Consider the following 19,467-nt stretch of genomic DNA (forward strand, 5'->3'; position numbering starts at 1 on the left):
AACAAAACCATATTTATTTATTTTATGCCGACGTTTCGACCTGAGTTTCAGGTCTTCATCAGGGGTTGTGGCGTAGAAGGTAGGCTTGCAACTGGAAGTTCATCAAATTGATGAAGACCTGAAACTCAGGTCGAAACGTCGGCATAAAATAAATAAATATGGTTTTGTTTATTTATGTTGTTCTTTGCTGACCGCACCCTCCCGACAAACTTCTTCAAGTATATTTAATTTAGTTTGTATCTGCAGACAAACCAGGGATTGTTCCCAGTAATAGCTTGCGATATCACCCTCAATAATAAAAACCAATGTATTCAATTTTTTTATTTATATCTAATATCTTATCTTTAATGTGTAAATAAATGTTTGCCTGGAATTCCAACTCTATATAACGGTTACTATAGAACATTTCTGTTTTATAACTTTATTGATCAAATCTTAAATTTTTTTATTATTATTTACAAATTTGTATGATTATATATAAATCATTACATAGTTATAAGTTAATAAAGAGTATAATTTAATCATATTTCAAAACTCTAAGACTCAATAGGCTTTTATTTACTTCTTTCAAGAGCATTAGTGCGCTGGTTAGTATTGATAAAGTGGTTGCCTACCGTCTGCCTGTAGAGTGTACCACTTTACCTTCCTTGCCTTTAAACTATTAATTCTCAAGAGTTATGTCAATCTATAGATTAGAATATTTGTAGATTGTAAAATTATAAATGGATGATGGAGTGGAGTTCTCAGTTTCTTGTAACTTCACTTCATCATTCCATTGTTCCGTTTGGAGTAACCATGAGTGACATGTAAAAGACTAACCTAATAGATTGTTCCATCCTGATGATGGCTTAGTTGGTGATATGATTATTTCTTAGTTATTTACTGCTATTTGATGGGCTTAAGATTTTATTTTTGAATCTTACAATAATAACTTAAAAATAATTTTTGTTTGAGTTCTCACTCTTTTTAATTAATAAGCTCTAAGAGATGATATAAATAAAATAATATTTATTATTCCAGAGACGTATGATGCAATTTGTAAATGGAAAGAAGCTGTAATATTGAATCCTAACCTTCTTCATGATCCTGCTTTTAGAAGGTTACCATTTTACACTCCAGGTTTGTATGATTGTTTAAATTTTATTAAATTATTTCATTTATTCTAAGTGGTTCCTTTAATTCAATCTTTGTTCATTCATCCTTCATACCCTAATAATTGAGATTATTAAAGTTTGAAATGTCTCATAAATTTCACTCGGGAAAAAAAATTGTATTTCATCTATTAAGATATTGAATGAAGTTAATAAGAAAGATAATTTCTGGATGTAAATGAGGAGAAAAAAAGAAGTCGAACTAAAACAATTGTACGAGAAGAAGATGGTTGGGGGTGCGGTCAATGATAAACACAAATAAGTTCGAATGACCTCTTTTTAATGTGCCAACGTTACATTTTCCTTACCCGTGTTATAAGTTTTGTTCACTATATTATTATTGGTGTTTTCAGAATTTTTTTTTTTTTTTTGCTATTCATTTCTTGGTATACTTTACTCATATTTTACCTCTTTATCATCTATTATTGTTACATATATTTTCTTCCTCTCAATTTTCATTTTCTTTTCATATTTCAATTTTTAAATTAATAATAACTAATATGTTCATACTTCTTTGGATTATATAACTTCATTTTTATTTCATTTCCTTAATTATGTTATTTTACCCACTTTTTTAATTACCTATGTATACATTTTATTTCCCGCTTCTCTCATCACTTCATTTTATTAATTCTATTTTGTAAACTTATTCATTTTATGTGTAAAATTATTCTGTTTATACTTTCTTTTTTATTTTTTTATTTTTCTATACTTACTGTGGTTGTTATCTTGTTCTGTTTTTAGCCCTGAAGAAGGATAGAAACTCTAGCCGAAACGTTGGCACATTAAAAATAGGCTAATCGAACTTATTTGTGTTTATCATTGACCCCAACCATCTTCTCCTCGTTCTTCATCCACGGTCAACTATCTCTCATAATTAAAAAAATTGTATATGATCTCATAAATAAAAACATTAATATTTAGTGTTGGACTTAGAGTAATTTTTTTGTTTTGACTTAAGTCTTCCAAAGGAACTGTCAAGATTTATTTCCTGAGCCCACCACTAAATAACTATTAACTGACCCAAGTGGAATTTGAACCCACTCTGGACCTCCCCCCAACATGCTCAGGCGTCAAGGTTTCTAACTAATTTATTTTATTGGCTTGTCATCATTAATGTTTGGAAAGTTTGCATTATTCAGTGAAAAACTTAGTTAAAATAATTTTGTTATAAAAAAGATTAAATTTAAATAATTTAAGTTTAAATCTAGGAGAGCATATTTGGGAAGAGGTAAAAATTAAAAATTTGCATAAAGTATGAAAGCCAAAATGGTATACCTGCTTGAGCTTTGTTGCATTTTAACGTGATTTTCTATTCTCTTTGCAATCCTGGAAATACATAGCTGAAGATGTAATTTAACTAATTAAAATTTCAGATTGTTCAATTGATTTTTATCAAAATTAGAAAAGACTTCCTACCTTAAATGTACAAACGTAACTCAAGAACAATTTTCTCAGAAATTTTCAGATATGCCATTTAAGATTCCCACTGATGTTATATCAAACTATTTATTCAGTTTTTTTATTTGATTACTCCCCCTTTCTCCTCCACAATCATCATATCTTTAATTATTTTAATGAATTTTTTTATTTATTTTAGATAAAATTGAGGAGAAAGCCGAAGAAACATCATTTCCGAGTTATTTAGCTACTGTGACTTGCTCATTTCTTGATTCCGTTGAAGATGAGATGGAAGATACAATAGTCCAAACAAACAAAAGGCCTGCTTCACCTGATTCACCAGAAATGGAAACCATTAAAGTTCAACCAGTCCTTAAGACCTATGCTGGAAAAAATTCTTTAAATAAACAAAAAAATAGTAATAATTTACTGAATTCAGTTTCCGAAACATCACCATCAATCCTAGATTCTCCAGACTCCGAAGACAGGATGATGACTATGTTTGAAATGAGGACCTATTCTTCGTTAAAAGATAGATGGTGTAATAATGAACTAAATGATTCTTCTATTCTGAACACGAGCTCTCCACTTCTGAGCAGCGTGGATAGACTTCCGTCTCCAGTCATGGAATTGAATTCACCGGGAGACGTTTCATTAGCAGCGATTACTGATTCACCTGAAGAATGTTATTCATTATCAGATAAAGATATTGAATCTTCATTTTCAAGTATTATATCTTCGTTTAATGTCGAGTCTCGGAATGAACCAGATTTACTTTCTGAAGCGATTAACAATGCAGATATATGTTTTAATGAAGATTCACCTTTTTATTCAGGTAATTATTTTATCAAAAATCAAAATTTTCTTGATTTTAATAATCTTTTATTTCATATACCTTCCAAATTTATATAAATTTTTAAAATTATTTATATGTGAAATATTTATTTGAATGAATATTAAAAGTAAAATTAGAGTATTTACTTAAACACTAATGAAACAATTCAATTACCAAAAAAAAAGTCTTCTAAGTAAATTAATCAATATAAGCTTCCTTCATATAGGGTTATTCATGAAGTTGTATAAAATATAGAAACTTTTACCATGCTAAATGTTAAAAGTATAGGAATGTGAGCAGAGTCCATAAAGTCCATGTTATATGTTAAATGCAGAAGAGCTCCTAGCAGAATTTCTTGGCAACTTGTTTTGTAACCTTGTAATCTTTATGAGGTAATAAAATCTCACAGCTTAAACAGCTTTTTCACATCATTTTTTCTCCACCTCATCCCTTGTTTTCTCTCCTAGTTTTTTTGTTTTCCATTATTTTTATCCATTGCTTAACTATTATTTTTTATCCATTACTTCATTAGAGTTTAAAAACATCCAAAATAAAAAAACAAACCAAACATCAATACATTTTTACCATTGTATCTTATCTTTGTATTTTTATTCTTATCATTGTATCATTTTGTATCTTTTTAGTCCTGATGAAGCCCTACAAAGTGGAGCGAAACATCGGAAAATAAATAGTTATAAACTATTTTTGTTTCTCCTTTGACCACAACCCTGACCATCTTCCTATATATAAGATCAATTAAGTCTCAACACAAATTTGACTACTGACATGGAACCAAATTCGTACCTTGATTTCTAAAACTTAAAATGCGTGTGAAATTTTCGATTCTGTGAACAAAATTTTTTTCTGTGAATAGGAAATGATAGCAGAAGTTTGTTTTTTTAAAACAGTTACAACTTAAAATTGACACTAATGGATACTACCTGCCGAGTTAAGCTTAGAAATTCGCTGTCCCAGGAATTTTCTATGAAAAATGGCTTTAGACAGGGTAATTCTCTAGCTCCTCTTCTTTATAATATTACGCTGGATGAAGCTCTTCCTTCAATTAGAACCAATCCAGAAGGAACCATTTATAACCAACTGTCTCAACATTTAGCATACGCAGATGATATAGTCATTGTGGCAAGAAAGAACCTGAGCAATAATAAAAGGACACGTTCCAGCAATTCGGAGAAGCAACGTTTGAATTAGTTCTCAACGTGAATGAAGATAAGGATAAGGAATAGAATAGCAAAGTGACATTTAGAAATCACAGTTTCAGTTCTGTAAACCAGTTTAAGTACCTGGGAAACCTGGTTACAGATGACAATAAGATAAAGAGCGAAATAGAGGCCATGATAGCGGCAGGAAATAGATGTTATTTCTCATTGCAAAGAACATTGAAGTTTAGAGCTCTCTCTCTAAAAGAATGTAAGTGGTCATTTACAAAATTATTGTAAGGCCAGTGATCTATGCGGGAGAAACATGGCTCTTTTCAAGAAAAGCAGAACAGATGCTCAACTCCAACTCCTGGGAGAGAAAGGTATTGAGAAGATGGGGAGGAGTCTCGGAGAATGGAATTTGGATAAGAAGAGGGAATGAGGTGCTGATGGAACTTTTTGGAGAACCCAACATCCTGGCTTTAGTGAAAAGAGCTAGAATAAGATGGATAGGACATGTTGAGCGGATGTCCGATGAAAGCATACCAAAAAAGATGCTTTATGGAAAACTAGAAAAACTATGGAAAGCAGAAAAGAGTATCTCCCCAAATCAAATGACTGGACAATGTGGAGGAGGCAAGAGATCGTGTAGATTGGTTGGCTATGGTGGAGGAGGTCCGGGTTCTTGTAGGCAGTCAAAAACAAGGTAATAACCATAATGATTAAATGGAATTACAAAAAAAAAAAAAGGTAGCAGATAGTGTGGGTATGTAAGTAATATTGCAGAAAATACATGGTGTGATACTATAAGAATATTTGAATTATATGTAATAATATACAGGAAATATAGTAATATTAAAATTAAGAACAAAAAATAAAATAATATAGATATGAGAATCAACTAAATAATTACAAGTACAAAATTGGAAATTATTTAAAAATTTAAGTAATATAAAAATATAAAGAAAAACATATATGTGATTAATTAGAAGTGTAAGTAGATTAATAAAATTAAAGAAGTAGATATGAAGTTACATATTTTTGTATAAAAGTTTTATTATTCTACTCACAGATCTAATTAATCACATATACATTTTCTTTATATTTTTATGTTACTTAAATTTTTAAATATTTTTGAATTTTGTACTTGTAGTTATTTAGTTGATTCTCATATCTATATTATTTTCTTTTTTGTTCTTAATCTTAAAATTACTATATTCCCTGTATATTATTATATATAGTTCAAATATTCTTATAATATTACACCATGTATTTTCTTCAACACTACTTATGTACCTATATTATCTGTTATCTTCTTATGTTTCTTTTTATTCATTATTGTCGTTATCTTGTTTTTTGTTTGCAGCCCAGAAATTCTGTCTGGAACGTTGGAATTAAAATATAAGTTTATTTATTTGTGTTGGTCACCCCCAACCATCTTTTCGTATTATGTTCACGGTCAAAAACTAACAAATTATTAAATTTTTGTTTTCAGTTTTTCCGTGAATACAAATTTTCTTTAACTTCAGTAGTGAGGAAACAACATCGTAACTGTTTTAAAAAAACAAACTTCTGTACAGCCAATATTCTATTTAGTATATTTGTTTATTTTTTAAGCACTTTTTAATTATTTTCATCTCTCTCAACAGGTCCTAAGAAGATAATGGATTATGACCCTGTTTTGATCAATTCTGTTTTGGACGATATCCAGTCAGTGGAAAATTTAATAATTTATTATTATTAAAATGTATCTTACTTTAACAAATAATAGTCTACCATCAAACTTTTATGTCCAATAGTTATTTATTACAGTATTGGATAACTGTATGTGGATAGGATAAGCTAGGAGATTTTATCTGCCCATATCAACTTTTGCCAAATGATTTCTAAAACACGTTCTTTCCTTGACTACAGTAGAATCTTGCTTATCTGGAATATTATATATTTATTTGTTTTTGGGGCAACCCCCATACAAACATAAATGTTTCGGCTTCTTTTATAGTGTTCCTATAATTCAAAAAATATATAATTATACAACATAAATAACTTCTTTTTTTTTCCCCTATACCACAGGGTCATAGCTCTTCCGCCATAAGGTTTCTGGCAGCCCAATAAAGTGTTGAAAACTTGGATCACTTGGTCTTATAGCAATTGAAATTTTTTCTAACGTCATTGAGGAGAGGGAAGTTATATAGGTGGTTGGATGTCATGCCTGACTCGAAGCAAAACGAGCACCGAGGATTAGCTCTTATTATCATGACCTGTTATAGCTCTAAAAGCGGCAATCGAGACATGGCGGGGAAGGTCTGGTGATATGAGATCACTTGAGCTGATGGGAGTGGCCCACTGCTTTCCTTCTGCAGACTCCTGATAGATTTTTGCAGCTTATTTCTCAAAGATGCATTAATGAGACTTTTAGCTGTAACAAAACTAGTGGATTCTGATAAGTAGGGTTCTACTGTATTATAATTATTATATTTTTTTTTTACATATATACAATGGTTACCATCATTCAGTGACGAAAAAAAAATTTCATATTATTCTGGAAGAGGCACCACTATTTTATAAGATATATATATGTCATTGAATATATTTATAATGTTTTATAAGTATTATGGTCCAGTTTTGCTAATAGAAATCGAACTTTACATTTTTTTGATACTGCTAAAAGCACTTAGTCTTACACTAAAATAAAAAATAAATAAATGAATACAAACATCTATTGAAATCTTGTCTGGTATATTAAATGTTTGATTATCAGTAAAGATTGGATGCATGGTCTTGTAGATACTTCTTGGGACCACTCAACCATCGAATTAATATCAGTGATTATTCATTCAGAGGAATAAATCTATCTGAATAATTATCTCTTCCATGATGACCATAATATAAGCTCAAGAATGAGATGAGTGCCCATTGATTGATTGATGGCAGGATTGATTAGTTTTATTTTATTATTACTGTATCTTCAATAAGGTTTATTTATTTAAAGTGTATTCTTCAGTTGATATGACAGTATTTTTGTATTTATCAACTTTTAAGCTTATTAATTTGCTATGCAACAAATATTTATTGTATTTATGTGTGTATATATGTTTATTTTTCTATATATTTGCTAGATAATAGATGTTTATGCCTGTTAATAAATGGCTAAATGAATTAAGTGTTTTTTTTCTTCCCAAGACTATTATATCTACCTTTCAGTTAGATATACCAGGTGTATCTACACATTGAGTTAACTCTGGCTGCTTGTACAAGTGTATGTGTTGAAGCAATATTAAAAAGATGCTGTTTATATTTATTATTTATAAACTTCTGTAATGTTAAATCGATTGATTGAATAAAATTATTGTGATTGGTAATTGTCGTAGATCCTGCCTCACAGCATCCTTCCATCGGCCCTTCGGCCTACCACGTTACTGCACACCATCCGGAACGTAACTGTACTCTTTCCTCGCTCATCCACATTACATGGCCAAGCCATTTAAGCCTCTGTATCCTTATGTATGAGGAGATGCTGCATTCCTTATAGAGCCCAAAAAGTTCCCCATTTTTCCTTCTTCGCCAATTTCCATTCTAAGATATTTGATTCGCCACCATAAATGCAACTCCAAATTCATGGCTATTTATGCTTCCACTATTTAGCGTTATGAAATTCTTGGTCGTTATATCACCTTTTCCAGTCCATCTCATCTCCTGTATTGCCAAGATGTCCAAAGAGGCCTTCTGTGACAAATCAGTAAGCTATTTAAGAGCTCCAGCTCTGTATAAAGTATGTACATTCCAGGTTCCTATTTTATATGTCCATTTCAGAGGTCCATGTCGTTGCCGTGAATCAATCCTACATCCGAGGCTTTGTTGAGTGTTCGTAACAATATGGTTTTTACAATTCATGGGGAGTTGACCCATGAATTAATCCTCCTCCTTTATCCAGGCTTGGGACTGGCAATGGTCCTAGCGTAGCTATTTCCATTGGCGGAGTTATTTGATATTATACGGTCAATTATTTATATAATTTAGTTATTTATTCATTTTTTTATTAATATATATTTAAAATTGTTTCTTTTCTTATCTACATGTTTAATTTATTTTCGTCTACTCTATTTTACTATAAGTTATTTTTTCTGAATATTTCCAACCCACAAGTATCTCCCCCAGCGCATACTTTACCTTGGCAAGAGGATACTCCCAATTCAGGTAATAGTATAGACGGGATATTTGGATGGGCTCTTGTTGGCTTACTTAATTTTTTTATGTATAAATCAGTAATGCATTAATACATTTATGCTCAGTATTGTTTGAAAAATGCTAATTGATACATATCTTTGCTCTCCATGTTTTAAATAATTAATTAAAATTTTTTTAAAATAATTTTACCAATCTTAGGAATCAAGAATAAATTTGTGTATTTTAAAATTCTATCAATTAGGTGTGAATAAGTTTTGGTCACTTTGCTAATACATTTTTGATCCAACAAAGTATAAATATACATTTATAAAAATATAATATGTCGGGATAATTATATTTACTAATTTCTGATAAAAATACTACAATAAAGGTTGAATTTAAAGGTTATCTAATATCATTGCTTTGAATTTTTATAATCTACTTCTTCTTCGCCGATATTGACGTTTCCTTTCATTTCCACTCTTTTCACTTATCTTCTTTTTATAAAAAGTTTCAATTGAAAGTTTTGGGTATCAACATTTTGTTTTGTTACTTTGTGCGTTACCAAATGTTTGTTGAAGTTGTCGAGAAGATAGTGTATTATTAGTTAGTACTGACTCCAATTGAAGATGTGAAGTACTCTATTCCAGAAGGCCTCAACAATGGGTGTTTATACAGGTTAGGTTGCTGGTTAGGAAATTAATTGACAGGATGAGTAACTATAACCATAACTAGCTGTAAATCCTCCTATAAATAGGAAATAGACTACAGTCATAAAGGGGATAGCAAGTCCTGCAGGAACTAGCTGTAGGCCCTAACAAAAGGAAGAAAAAGTTAGGAAGAAGGAGAGTCCCAGCGGAGGAGGAAGGAGTAAAATGAAGTCCAGTATATACTTCCGAAAATAGCATAAAAATGTACTGATCCACTTTGTGTATTCCTTCTTACTGCCACTGGTACCCTGAAGGAGGTATTCCTTCTTACTGCCACTGGTACCCTGAAGGAGGTATTCCTTCTTACTGGCACTGTTACCCTGAAGGAGGTATTCACACTTTGATTTATCCAAGTTTGTGTTTAGTCAACTCTCTGAGCTATCAAATACCATCCAGAGATGCTACATGTAAGACTCTAGCTTTTAATGGATCAAAAGATTCTATTGTAATCTTTATTGATTCAAATAATACATTTAAGAAATATAATAAATAGTTATATATAAGTCTAGTTAAATTATTTACAAGAAACAATACATATATCAATATACGATGCCTGTGCAATGACTAGAAGTTCATATTGCAGCAGCTAGATTCATCATATCAGCTCGTAATGGTTTTGGGGGCTGTGGTAGTTACAGTATAGGCCAGCAGGTAGCGGTGTTGCTACAAAGTTGTGGATAAGCACTACTGGGCAAACCTCTGATTCTAGTTTTAGCTGATATGTAATAAATTCAGTGTTGTCCTGTAATTCATCAAATAATTAGACATCCTAACAATACCACTTCCATTAACAAAAAATTTTAGTTGGTAAATTAGTTATTGCAATAAAAATGTATTAATAATAATCCTTTAAAAAATCCTAGCAACATTGATTAAGTATCTTGGCCTTGTACATGAAATATTAAGTATAAATAATAGTAACCAAGGAAATGGTCTCGAAAAATTTCTTATTGAATATTAATATTTCAGTTCAGATTATAGGTCTTTGTCAGAGCTACAAAGAACAAAATACAATGAAGATGGAAGTCATTAAGTATATAAAATGAAATGTATTCAGTTTTACTATATTTCTTGATTCAATACAAATCTTTATTTTTACTTACACTTACCTGCATATGAATGAAATATGCTGTAAGGGAAACTATTGTGGTAGTGAAAGATTTTGTATTTGAGTTTTCAATAGATATATTTATTTTAAGGTCCCCTGAGATCATACAAGCAAGTCTCCTAAAATTGACCAGCTTAAAAATGAAATGTTCTATTAAGTTTAAATTATATATTTAAGCTTATTATGGGGTGTTAAAGTAACTTTTCCACTAAAATTTACTTACCAGGAGTGCCAAAAATAGTTTTTAATTTCTGCCATGACATCCTCCGCTGACAGGGCTTATGCCAAATTTGCAAAATAGCTTCCTCTTAAGTACCTTCAAATTTTTTTTTTTAATAATAATCTCTCATTGTTAGAAATAATTAATAATGGATTAATATAAAAGATGAAAGAATTCAATATTTAACAAACTTAATTATATATCATATTTATTCCCTTTTTATCTATTTATTTCTATTTTTATTTTTATCTATTATATTTTCTATATATATTTGCCAGGCATATTGTCAGATCCTTCTAGATAATATATTTTTTAAGAGGTTAATTAAATAGGACTTGGGTGCAAAAATATGATTTTTAAGTGTATATATTGTTTTTTATTTAAAATTGTTGTTATTTATTTTTTAATTTTATTCTATTTTTGTTGAAAAGGGTAGAAAAAAAAAGATGAAAGATTTATTGGGTTCGGAGGGAAAATATTTTAAAAAATAATTAAAAAACGTTTTTTTTAAATGAAGTATAAAAAGAAAAGAACAAAAATAATAAATAAAAAAATCATATATTACTATTATATATTACAAGTTTATTCCACTATGCCTATATTTTATAAGAATTAAAAAAAAATTTCTGACTAAAAATAAGTTCGCTTGGTGTTTAGCAACTCAATATAGTTGGTGTAGCACAAAGTTTTTCTCTCCTGATGAGAATTATTTTCCTAGATTGAAAACCAAGTTTCAGAAATAACATTAAATCAACAGATCTATAATATACCATTGCTAAGAAAAATCTTATGGATAAATTAATATTTAATGAATAAAGTGGTGGGATGTGATTAATAAAACTGAATTTAGCAATAAATGTTTCCGTAGTTGTGATGACAATAGTCTGTTTTTACTTTCATTTACCTTTATATGAAAAGATTAATTTATGTAACCATAGTTACAGTAAATCATAAATAGTTAAAATCTTTAATAATAAATCTCTAATAAGGTGTAATTATTTATAATATATTTTTTTATATTTTCATAGATTATCTCATTTATGAAAACCTTTATTTTTACATTATACTTCCTTGATCTTGTATATTTTGATTTTCCCATATAACTTGTACAAGTTGATAACTATTTTTAGAATTTTTGTAAATCATGTTATAAAAAATAGCTTCCTTTAAAGTACCTTTAATTTTGTTTTGTGTTTTAAATATCAAATTGATAAAAATTTAGGATTAATTTAAACTTTCAGTAAAAATTTTTATAATAATATTTTCACAGTTGTTACAGTGAATCATAAATAGTTAAAATCTTTAACAATAAATCTCTAATGAGGTGTAATTATTTTGATATAATTTTTTTATATTTACAAATATTATCTTATTTATGAAAATCTTTATTTTGATAATATATTTTCTTGATCAGTTGATAAGTACTGTTAGCATTTTTTAAAATCATATTATAAAAAATAGCTTCCTTTATAGTATCTTTAATTTTATTTTTGTTTTTTAATAATAATTTTTTTTTAAAATTATGATTAATTTATACTTTATGCACAGACTTTTATTGCCTTTTATTATAATATTTGCAAAGTTATTACATAGAATCATAAATAGTTAAAATCTTTAATAATAATCTCTACTAAGATGTAATTATTTATTACATAATTTTTTATATTTTCATAGATTATCTCACTTATAAAAATATTTACATTTGTAATATATTTTCTTCATCTTTTATGTTCTAATTCATCTATATAATTTATAGAAGTAGATTAGTATTTTTGTAAATCATATAATTAATTATAAAATTATCGCTTAGAGAAAAAATACAAAACAAAGAGACAATGTTATTGGTTAGTTTTATTGTTTGTTTTTTCTAAGAAAATTAAAATATTAGCAAATATATTGTTAATTCTCCATAATTTGTTTTCTTTATTAATTGCTGTTGTTATCAGATTAAAAATCCAACATGGCCTATGTTTTGACTGGTTGCCATGGCAATATAGATGCCAATTATTACACTGTGTTCTTAGCTTTTCCTATCAATTGATTTTTGAAATACATTATGTACAGTTTGTTATTTAATATAAGATAATACAATAATAAGATACACAATGATCAAACTAAAAATTGTTTTGATTGGTCCTAGTAAAGTAAGTACTTAATTTTTTTTTTTATCATACAATTTGATTTTATCTACACGGTTGATTTGGTAATTTTTAAATTTATCCAGTCAGGCAAATCAACAATTGCTAATTTCCTGTCTGAAGCTATTGATTATACAAATACAGAATACCGCCCTACACCAGGAGTAAGGATTTTAGAATTCGAACTCAAAAATAATGAATCATCTCAGACAGAGATTGAACTTTGGGACTGTTCTGGAGAAATGAGGTTGGTAAAATGTAATATACATATTTCAAAATTAAGGTTAATAATACAGAAGTTGCTCAAGAATAGTAGTTAATTGTTGCTTAGTATAAGGCATAGTTTGTATTTACTATCTTACTAATTTTGATCTACCTATTTCTAACTAAAGAAAATAATGGAACATTGACCATGAGTAATATATAAAAGTATGATGGTCCGGATGTGGTTAAAAACAACTTAAATAATAAAATTAACTATGTAATATGAGCCAACGTTTCATTACAGGGCTAAAAAAGATACTTTTTTTTTTTTATGATTGGCGAAGTTTGTCGGGGGGGTGCGGTCAGCAAGAACAACATAAATAAACAAAACCATATTTATTTATTTTATGCTTATGGTTTTGTTTATTTATGTTGTTCTTTGCTGACCGCACCCCCTGACAAACTTCTCCAATCATTAATCTACGGTTAACTATCTACACCTCAAATTTTTTTTTTTTAAGGCACTCGGACCATCTTCCTTTTTTACAGAAAATAACAATTGAAACAGAGAAAAAAATCATAATTAGAAATCTTTTAACATGTGTTACTCTTTCTTAACTACATCTTCAAGAATATATAATATAGAATAAGGACATATTAATATTGCATTCAATGTTTTTCTCTGATGGATGAGCTCAATATTTTTAACTCCTAGCTTATACTACCAACTTACAAATCAAGTTTATTTGAAGAGATATATTGTTGTACTAGAATGATCAAAATACATTTTATTTATTTCCAATTTTTAAAAAAAAAAAAACCTTGTACAAAATTTATTTTACAATAGCGGCCATTTTGTATTCCCCCTAACTTAGCAGACTTATCAATTTTGACTAGTAATTATACATAGTTTTCATTAAAGTAATAAAAAATTGGGGTGAAATAACTGACTTTTTTCTCCTCTTGGAGTCTTGTTCTATTAATTTAGGTGTTTGGTCATAAAACATTGTAACTGAGCAAATGAAAACTAAAGACTTTGTTTTGTTTGTGTTGTTTGTTTTGTTTTGTTTTGTTTTGTTTTGACATTGTTTTGTCTTCAACCAGGAGTCACTTACTATAACTTGATATCAACATTATTCTCTAAAGCAAAAAAAAATTCCTAAAGATTCTTCCAAGAATATATGAAAACAGCCTTAAATAAATCAGCGATGCTGAAAATTTCAATTAATAAAAAAATTGAGTTATGTTTTACTACCAAATGTCTCAATTATGAAAATCCTTCATAGTTGATACTTATTACTTACTTAGAAGATAATCCTTCCCGGCAAATTTAATTAAAACAGGAAGAGGAAACTTAATTTAGTTAAATCAGTTAATACTTAATAAGTGGCTAAAATTAGAAAACTGCTTCAAAAACAAACTTTAAAGCTCTAAAAATCAGTGAAAAGAAGGAATATAGTCCAAAACATTCCACACTTTGACTTCTAGCCTAAATTAATTTTATCAGCATTTAATCTTGTTCTGTACGAACTGATCTGATTTGACTAAAATTGTCATGCCTAACTGTTATGAATATAGCCTGATTAAACAACAATATTTTAATTCAGATATACAATTTTTTTATTCACAGATTTGAAAGCTACTGGCCAGTGTTTCTGTGGAATGCACACGGAGTCATATTAATTTACAATCCAGAAGATGTGGAACAGGTTTCGCAACTAGAACGATATTATGAACAGTTTGTTACTAATAGCTATGTTCCAAAAAAGAATACTCTTATTATGGCCCATACGAAAAAATCAGGTTTTAAGGCTCCCATGCCTGATTTTGGTATATAATTATTTATTTTTCTTAAAATAATCTATAAATGAAATAAACAAGTTTTTTAGTTATTTATTTTATTTTTGTAACAGGTGATGAAATGTCCAAAACTACTTATGAGCGTGTTAACATCTTTGAAGATAGTGACAAATTAAGGAATGTCTTTGAAAATTATATCTCGATGGTAGTTACTGATGCAGTCGATTTTGATCAAGATGATTTAAGTCATTTTTCTATGTCTTTATGAATAAAAAGATTTAAAAAAGTGTAATTGCAAGATTTTTCATTTATATCCATTTTTTTGGTATTATGTCAGCCAGGAATCATTTAGGAAAAGGTAGAAAAGAATAGATGTTTTAAAAGATACCAGCAGCAGATATAACTTTGAACATAGATTTTTTTATTTAAATATTAATACAATAAATCAGACATGAATTAATAAGACAATGAAATCAAGAAATAATGAACATTAAATAATTATTTAATGAAGTTGGACCTTTTATCCTCAAGGAGGAATTATTTAGTTCATAGCACCTTGATAGATATATTCTTTGCATATCTAACAACATTGATAGAATTTTTAACATGTAGTATATAAACTGATAACAAAATAAATATTTGTTAATTCATATATAATATATAGTTTTTCTAAACAAATAACTTTCTCCTTATCTTTTTTAATAGATATTTAAAACATTGGAATATATATCTCATAGCACCATAGCTTATTTGTATAACAAACATTGATATAATTTTTAATGTTAAGTGAATAAACCAATAACTTAATTAATAATAACAAAAATCATCCAAATAGCCTCAACCTTCTTTATTTAAACATATTACATGTCTAATGTTTCGACCAATCCAGTAATTATCAAGGACATTCTTAATTTTAGTTTCAATGCCTCACATTTATTTATAAAACTTTGAAGACTATTATGCCCTATTCAATTTAACACAGTATATTTGTCTTTTCTTTTCTTCACAATTTTTGTAGTTTATTATCATTACCTTATCACAACACTATTATATCTTGTATATAATCTATTATATATTATACATAATATCTTGTATATATAATAGTGTTGTGATAAGTTAATTATACAAAATTGTGAGGGATAGAAATTGTTAAACAATGTTATAGTGACAAATACACTGTGATCAATTGACTTGGAGATAATAACCTACAAAATTTAATAAATCGATGCGAGGCTCTGAAACTAAAATTAAGACAGTCCTCGCTTATGGCTGAATCGGCCAACACGTTAGACATGTAAAATTTTTAATGAAGAAGGTTGAGACTATTTGGATAATTTTTGTTATTATTAATAAAACTACCAGTCTCAATTAAAATGATAAAAAATATATAAAAACTGATAACAATATTTGTAAATTTATATAAATTATATTTCTCAAAATAAACAACTTTGGACAAATTATCACAATAAAATTTAAAACAATCACTGATTTCTAAAATAGTTCTACAATTTTCATAATGTGGTTTTATTTTTATTCTTTTTAAAAATATTTAATTAAATGTAAATCTATTATTTTAAAGGAATTAAGTACGATTGTACCATGTAATCGTTTCAGTACTATAAATAAGTATTTTTCCAAAAGCACTTCAGTCTTGATACAAATGATTAAGTAACTATTGGCCTTAAGTTAAGCTCCTATTTTTTAACATAGGTAGTTATGTATTACCAAATAAAAATACTGCTTCAAAAATATTTTAATGGACAATCTTGAGCCCTAACTTTAATTATATTTTATCACAATCTAAGGCATGTAGCACTAAGGTCCCTTTCACACTCAAAGACTTCGTCTGTACGATTGCTCGGTCATTGGCATTGATAAACTCACTGGCCCCTTTCGTTCAAGAAGGTAAACAGATTTTTATAAAATTAATACTTAAGAGCTGTTTTCCAATCTATTGGGACCAACAAGGTATCATTTTATCTCAACACTGAACAATGTAACTAAATGCATGCTTTACATGCACTAAGATATTTAGTTAAAGGCTGAAGCAGAGTTTGGCACAGAATAATAAGATTCATAAAAGCTATGACTGCATTATAGGGTAAGTCACAGTAAGATCATCTTCAAGAGGGAGGGGGCGAAATCCATGAAGCCCAGAATTTAAGGGGGCCCAATAAGAGTTGACTAATTAAAATCTTGCATTTAAACTAATTAAACTTGGTTGATAAAATATATATAAATAAAAAAAATTAAATCTGTACGGAGCTTCAGGGTTTAGTATATCAAGTAAAAATATGCATTAAGGATCTCAAAACAAGAAAAAGATTCCCTCTGACAGTATGTCTGTTAGTACTTATTTTAGATGATATTCACGTCTACAAATTTTCATTGTTATGAATTATTTAGGTTATAATAAATAAGTTAATATCTTTTTCCAACTACTTCATTAATGAAATATTAAATTAACATTCTTATTAAATGTTGTTTAAAGTGACTACCTTGAGCATTAAGACAGGCTCAACATCTTTTTTCCACAGCAGCAGTGGCCTAACAACACTGGATATATGTTATTTTTACACTCGCCAGATCTAACAGCAATAATTTTTTTACTTGAAGTGATATTAAACAAAATGTTTTGCAAGCCCAGTCAGTGATCTTAATTTTTCATAAAGAAGGATAATTGAAACTTGCGGAATAATATCACATATCCAGAGCTGTTCATTCACTGCCGCTGTGGAAGAAAAATGCCAAATCGGCCTTAGTGCTGTATCAAAAACATTTAATATGAGATTTAATTACCACGTATATATATATTTTTTTTTTTTTTTACATGATTCGAATTTTTACTATTTATTATACTAAGAGAGAATTAGATTTAGACATAGGTTGATAGAAGATAAAAAAAAAAAAATAATTTTATACAAATAGAAAAAAAAAATGAAGTAATACATTATGTATTTTAATATTTACTGCCTATTACTTATGCTTAAGTAGTATAAGAATAATAAACAATTGTCCAATCAGCCTTAATATGCTGTGTGTATAGCAGGCCAATGCGGTTGGGCGCCACTGCTTTTTGAATAAAGTATTTCTCTCTAAATTTCATTTATAAAGTTGGAACACATATTAATCTATTTATAATGACTTAAATAATCCATAATAATGAAAATCTTTAGACAAGAATATTTCCTAAACAAAGTGTTAATAGACATAGCTTCATTCGGAATTTTTTTCTCATTTTGAAATCATTAATTCATATTTTTAGATAGGATACTTAATCTCCATACACATTGTGTAATAAAAATATCATCAACCTTTATCATATTCAGACAGTGTAACCAAAATTCATAAATATGTACATTGTTTATAATTTAAAGAGAAAATAAAGTGTTATCTATTGAGTCTACATAAGAAGAAACATTGATTTGACTCAATTATTCAAAAATATGCAAAAAAAAAAAGGCCATTAAGAGTGTCATGAATAATTATAAATAAAATATATTTCAATATCAACTAGTGTTGTCATGAAAATTTTACTAAAGTAATAACAATTAAATTAAACTACCACTATTAAGTAGTTTTATAAAAAAAATAAAATAAAATTGTATTTTACATAAAGAAATTAACTCTTGTTATTATAATGATGAATATTGTTAATATAACATTTATTATTATAATGTAGAAGTTATTATTATTATAATGTACAAAATATATTAATTCATATATTAATATTATTGGCAAAAATAAAATGCCTAAACTGGATTGGAAGAGATGCTCTGTATTACTTTTCCCCCAGCCCAGTTCATGGCAACCCTGAGTCCAGGGAAATTTGCAAATATAAATTAACAAGAATAAAAATGGCATGAAAAAGGTACGAAAGGAAGCCTAAGAATACATCAAACGAGAATACACCGCACTTAATGATTGTAGAAATAATGGGTGATGGTTAGTGATTTTATTATTACATATCATTATTATACATGTATTATAAATTATTAAATAAACACAAATTGTAGTAAGTTTTTCAATCCGAATAAATATAAGAAAGAAGAAAAAATTACTGAAAGGGTCTAAACAACTTGGATGTAACTTAATTTGTTGTTTGAAATTAATATTTCAAAAATAGTGCCAAACTCACTTAGAAGAAATTAAAGTAACAGAGTATTAAAATCTAGCATTCAAAATTAGGTAGCGTCCAACATTATGTCAGAAAGACGAAGTAGTTGAGTGTTAAAGGAGTTAGTAACCTTCATTTAGGCAGCTCGCCAAATAATTAAGCGCATACATAATAGGAATCATTTAAAATTCATTTTGATTAGAAGCGGCCATCATGCGGTAGAATAAGGAGTTATTGTCGTTAAGAAGTACACCAGGTTCATCAAATTCAGCAATCTGAAAATGAGAAAAAAAGGTTATGAAATTTAATGTTCATTAATTTTTGTACATAAAATATTAATGGCAACTTCATAGAATCATAAAAAAGGGATATAATATATATATACGATGGAGGACTGAATGGGTAGGAAATGGTTGAACAGCCAGGATTACAAAATGGCAACGATATCGATATAACGAA

The 19,467-nt window shown here is 28.3% G+C and overlaps 3 protein-coding genes across 5 annotated transcripts in view; 2 read left to right on the forward strand and 1 right to left on the reverse strand.

Annotated features, from left to right (window-relative positions):
* The window catches only part of LOC106689203 (uncharacterized), a 13,404-nt gene extending 5,581 nt beyond the window's left edge, over window positions 1-7,823 (forward strand). The window contains exons 5-7 of the mRNA XM_014434084.2: window positions 1,021-1,119; window positions 2,752-3,387; window positions 6,194-7,823. Of these exons, the coding sequence (XP_014289570.1) occupies window positions 1,021-1,119; window positions 2,752-3,387; window positions 6,194-6,288 (830 nt within the window). The 3' untranslated portion in view covers window positions 6,289-7,823. The remainder of the gene's footprint in view (window positions 1-1,020; window positions 1,120-2,751; window positions 3,388-6,193) is intronic.
* A 4,909-nt stretch (window positions 7,824-12,732) lies between these two features.
* LOC106689196 (intraflagellar transport protein 22 homolog) lies at window positions 12,733-15,183 on the forward strand. Its single transcript, XM_014434070.2, has 4 exons — window positions 12,733-12,893; window positions 12,974-13,134; window positions 14,722-14,921; window positions 15,005-15,183. Exons 1-4 carry the CDS (start codon window positions 12,855-12,857, stop codon window positions 15,157-15,159), a joined length of 555 nt encoding a protein of 184 aa, XP_014289556.1. The 5' UTR covers window positions 12,733-12,854; the 3' UTR covers window positions 15,160-15,183.
* Window positions 15,184-18,597: 3,414 nt separating this feature from the next.
* LOC106689198 (ATP-binding cassette sub-family C member 5) overlaps window positions 18,598-19,467 on the reverse strand; it is a 52,757-nt gene continuing 51,887 nt past the window's right edge. For all 3 annotated transcript variants that reach the window (XM_024362514.2, XM_067052028.1, XM_067052038.1), the window contains one exon: window positions 18,598-19,283. In XM_024362514.2, coding sequence (XP_024218282.1) covers window positions 19,191-19,283 — 93 coding nt within the window. In that variant the 3' untranslated portion in view covers window positions 18,598-19,190. The remainder of the gene's footprint in view (window positions 19,284-19,467) is intronic.

This window comes from Halyomorpha halys, unplaced genomic scaffold (genome assembly GCF_000696795.3).
Source record: "Halyomorpha halys isolate HHAL.00 unplaced genomic scaffold, Hhal_1.1 Scaffold1300.1, whole genome shotgun sequence".
NCBI classification, from domain to species: Eukaryota; Metazoa; Arthropoda; class Insecta; order Hemiptera; family Pentatomidae; genus Halyomorpha; species Halyomorpha halys.

Bases quoted from the DNA above. Each gene is read 5' to 3' on its own strand.
- LOC106689196 (XM_014434070.2), top strand. From the start codon at position 12,855: ATGATCAAACTAAAAATTGTTTTGATTGGTCCTAGTAAA. The intron at 13,135-14,721 runs GTTGGTAAAATG...TTTTATTCACAG, and splicing joins GACTGTTCTGGAGAAATGAG to ATTTGAAAGCTACTGGCCAG. The intron at 14,922-15,004 runs GTATATAATTAT...TTTTTGTAACAG, and splicing joins GGCTCCCATGCCTGATTTTG to GTGATGAAATGTCCAAAACT.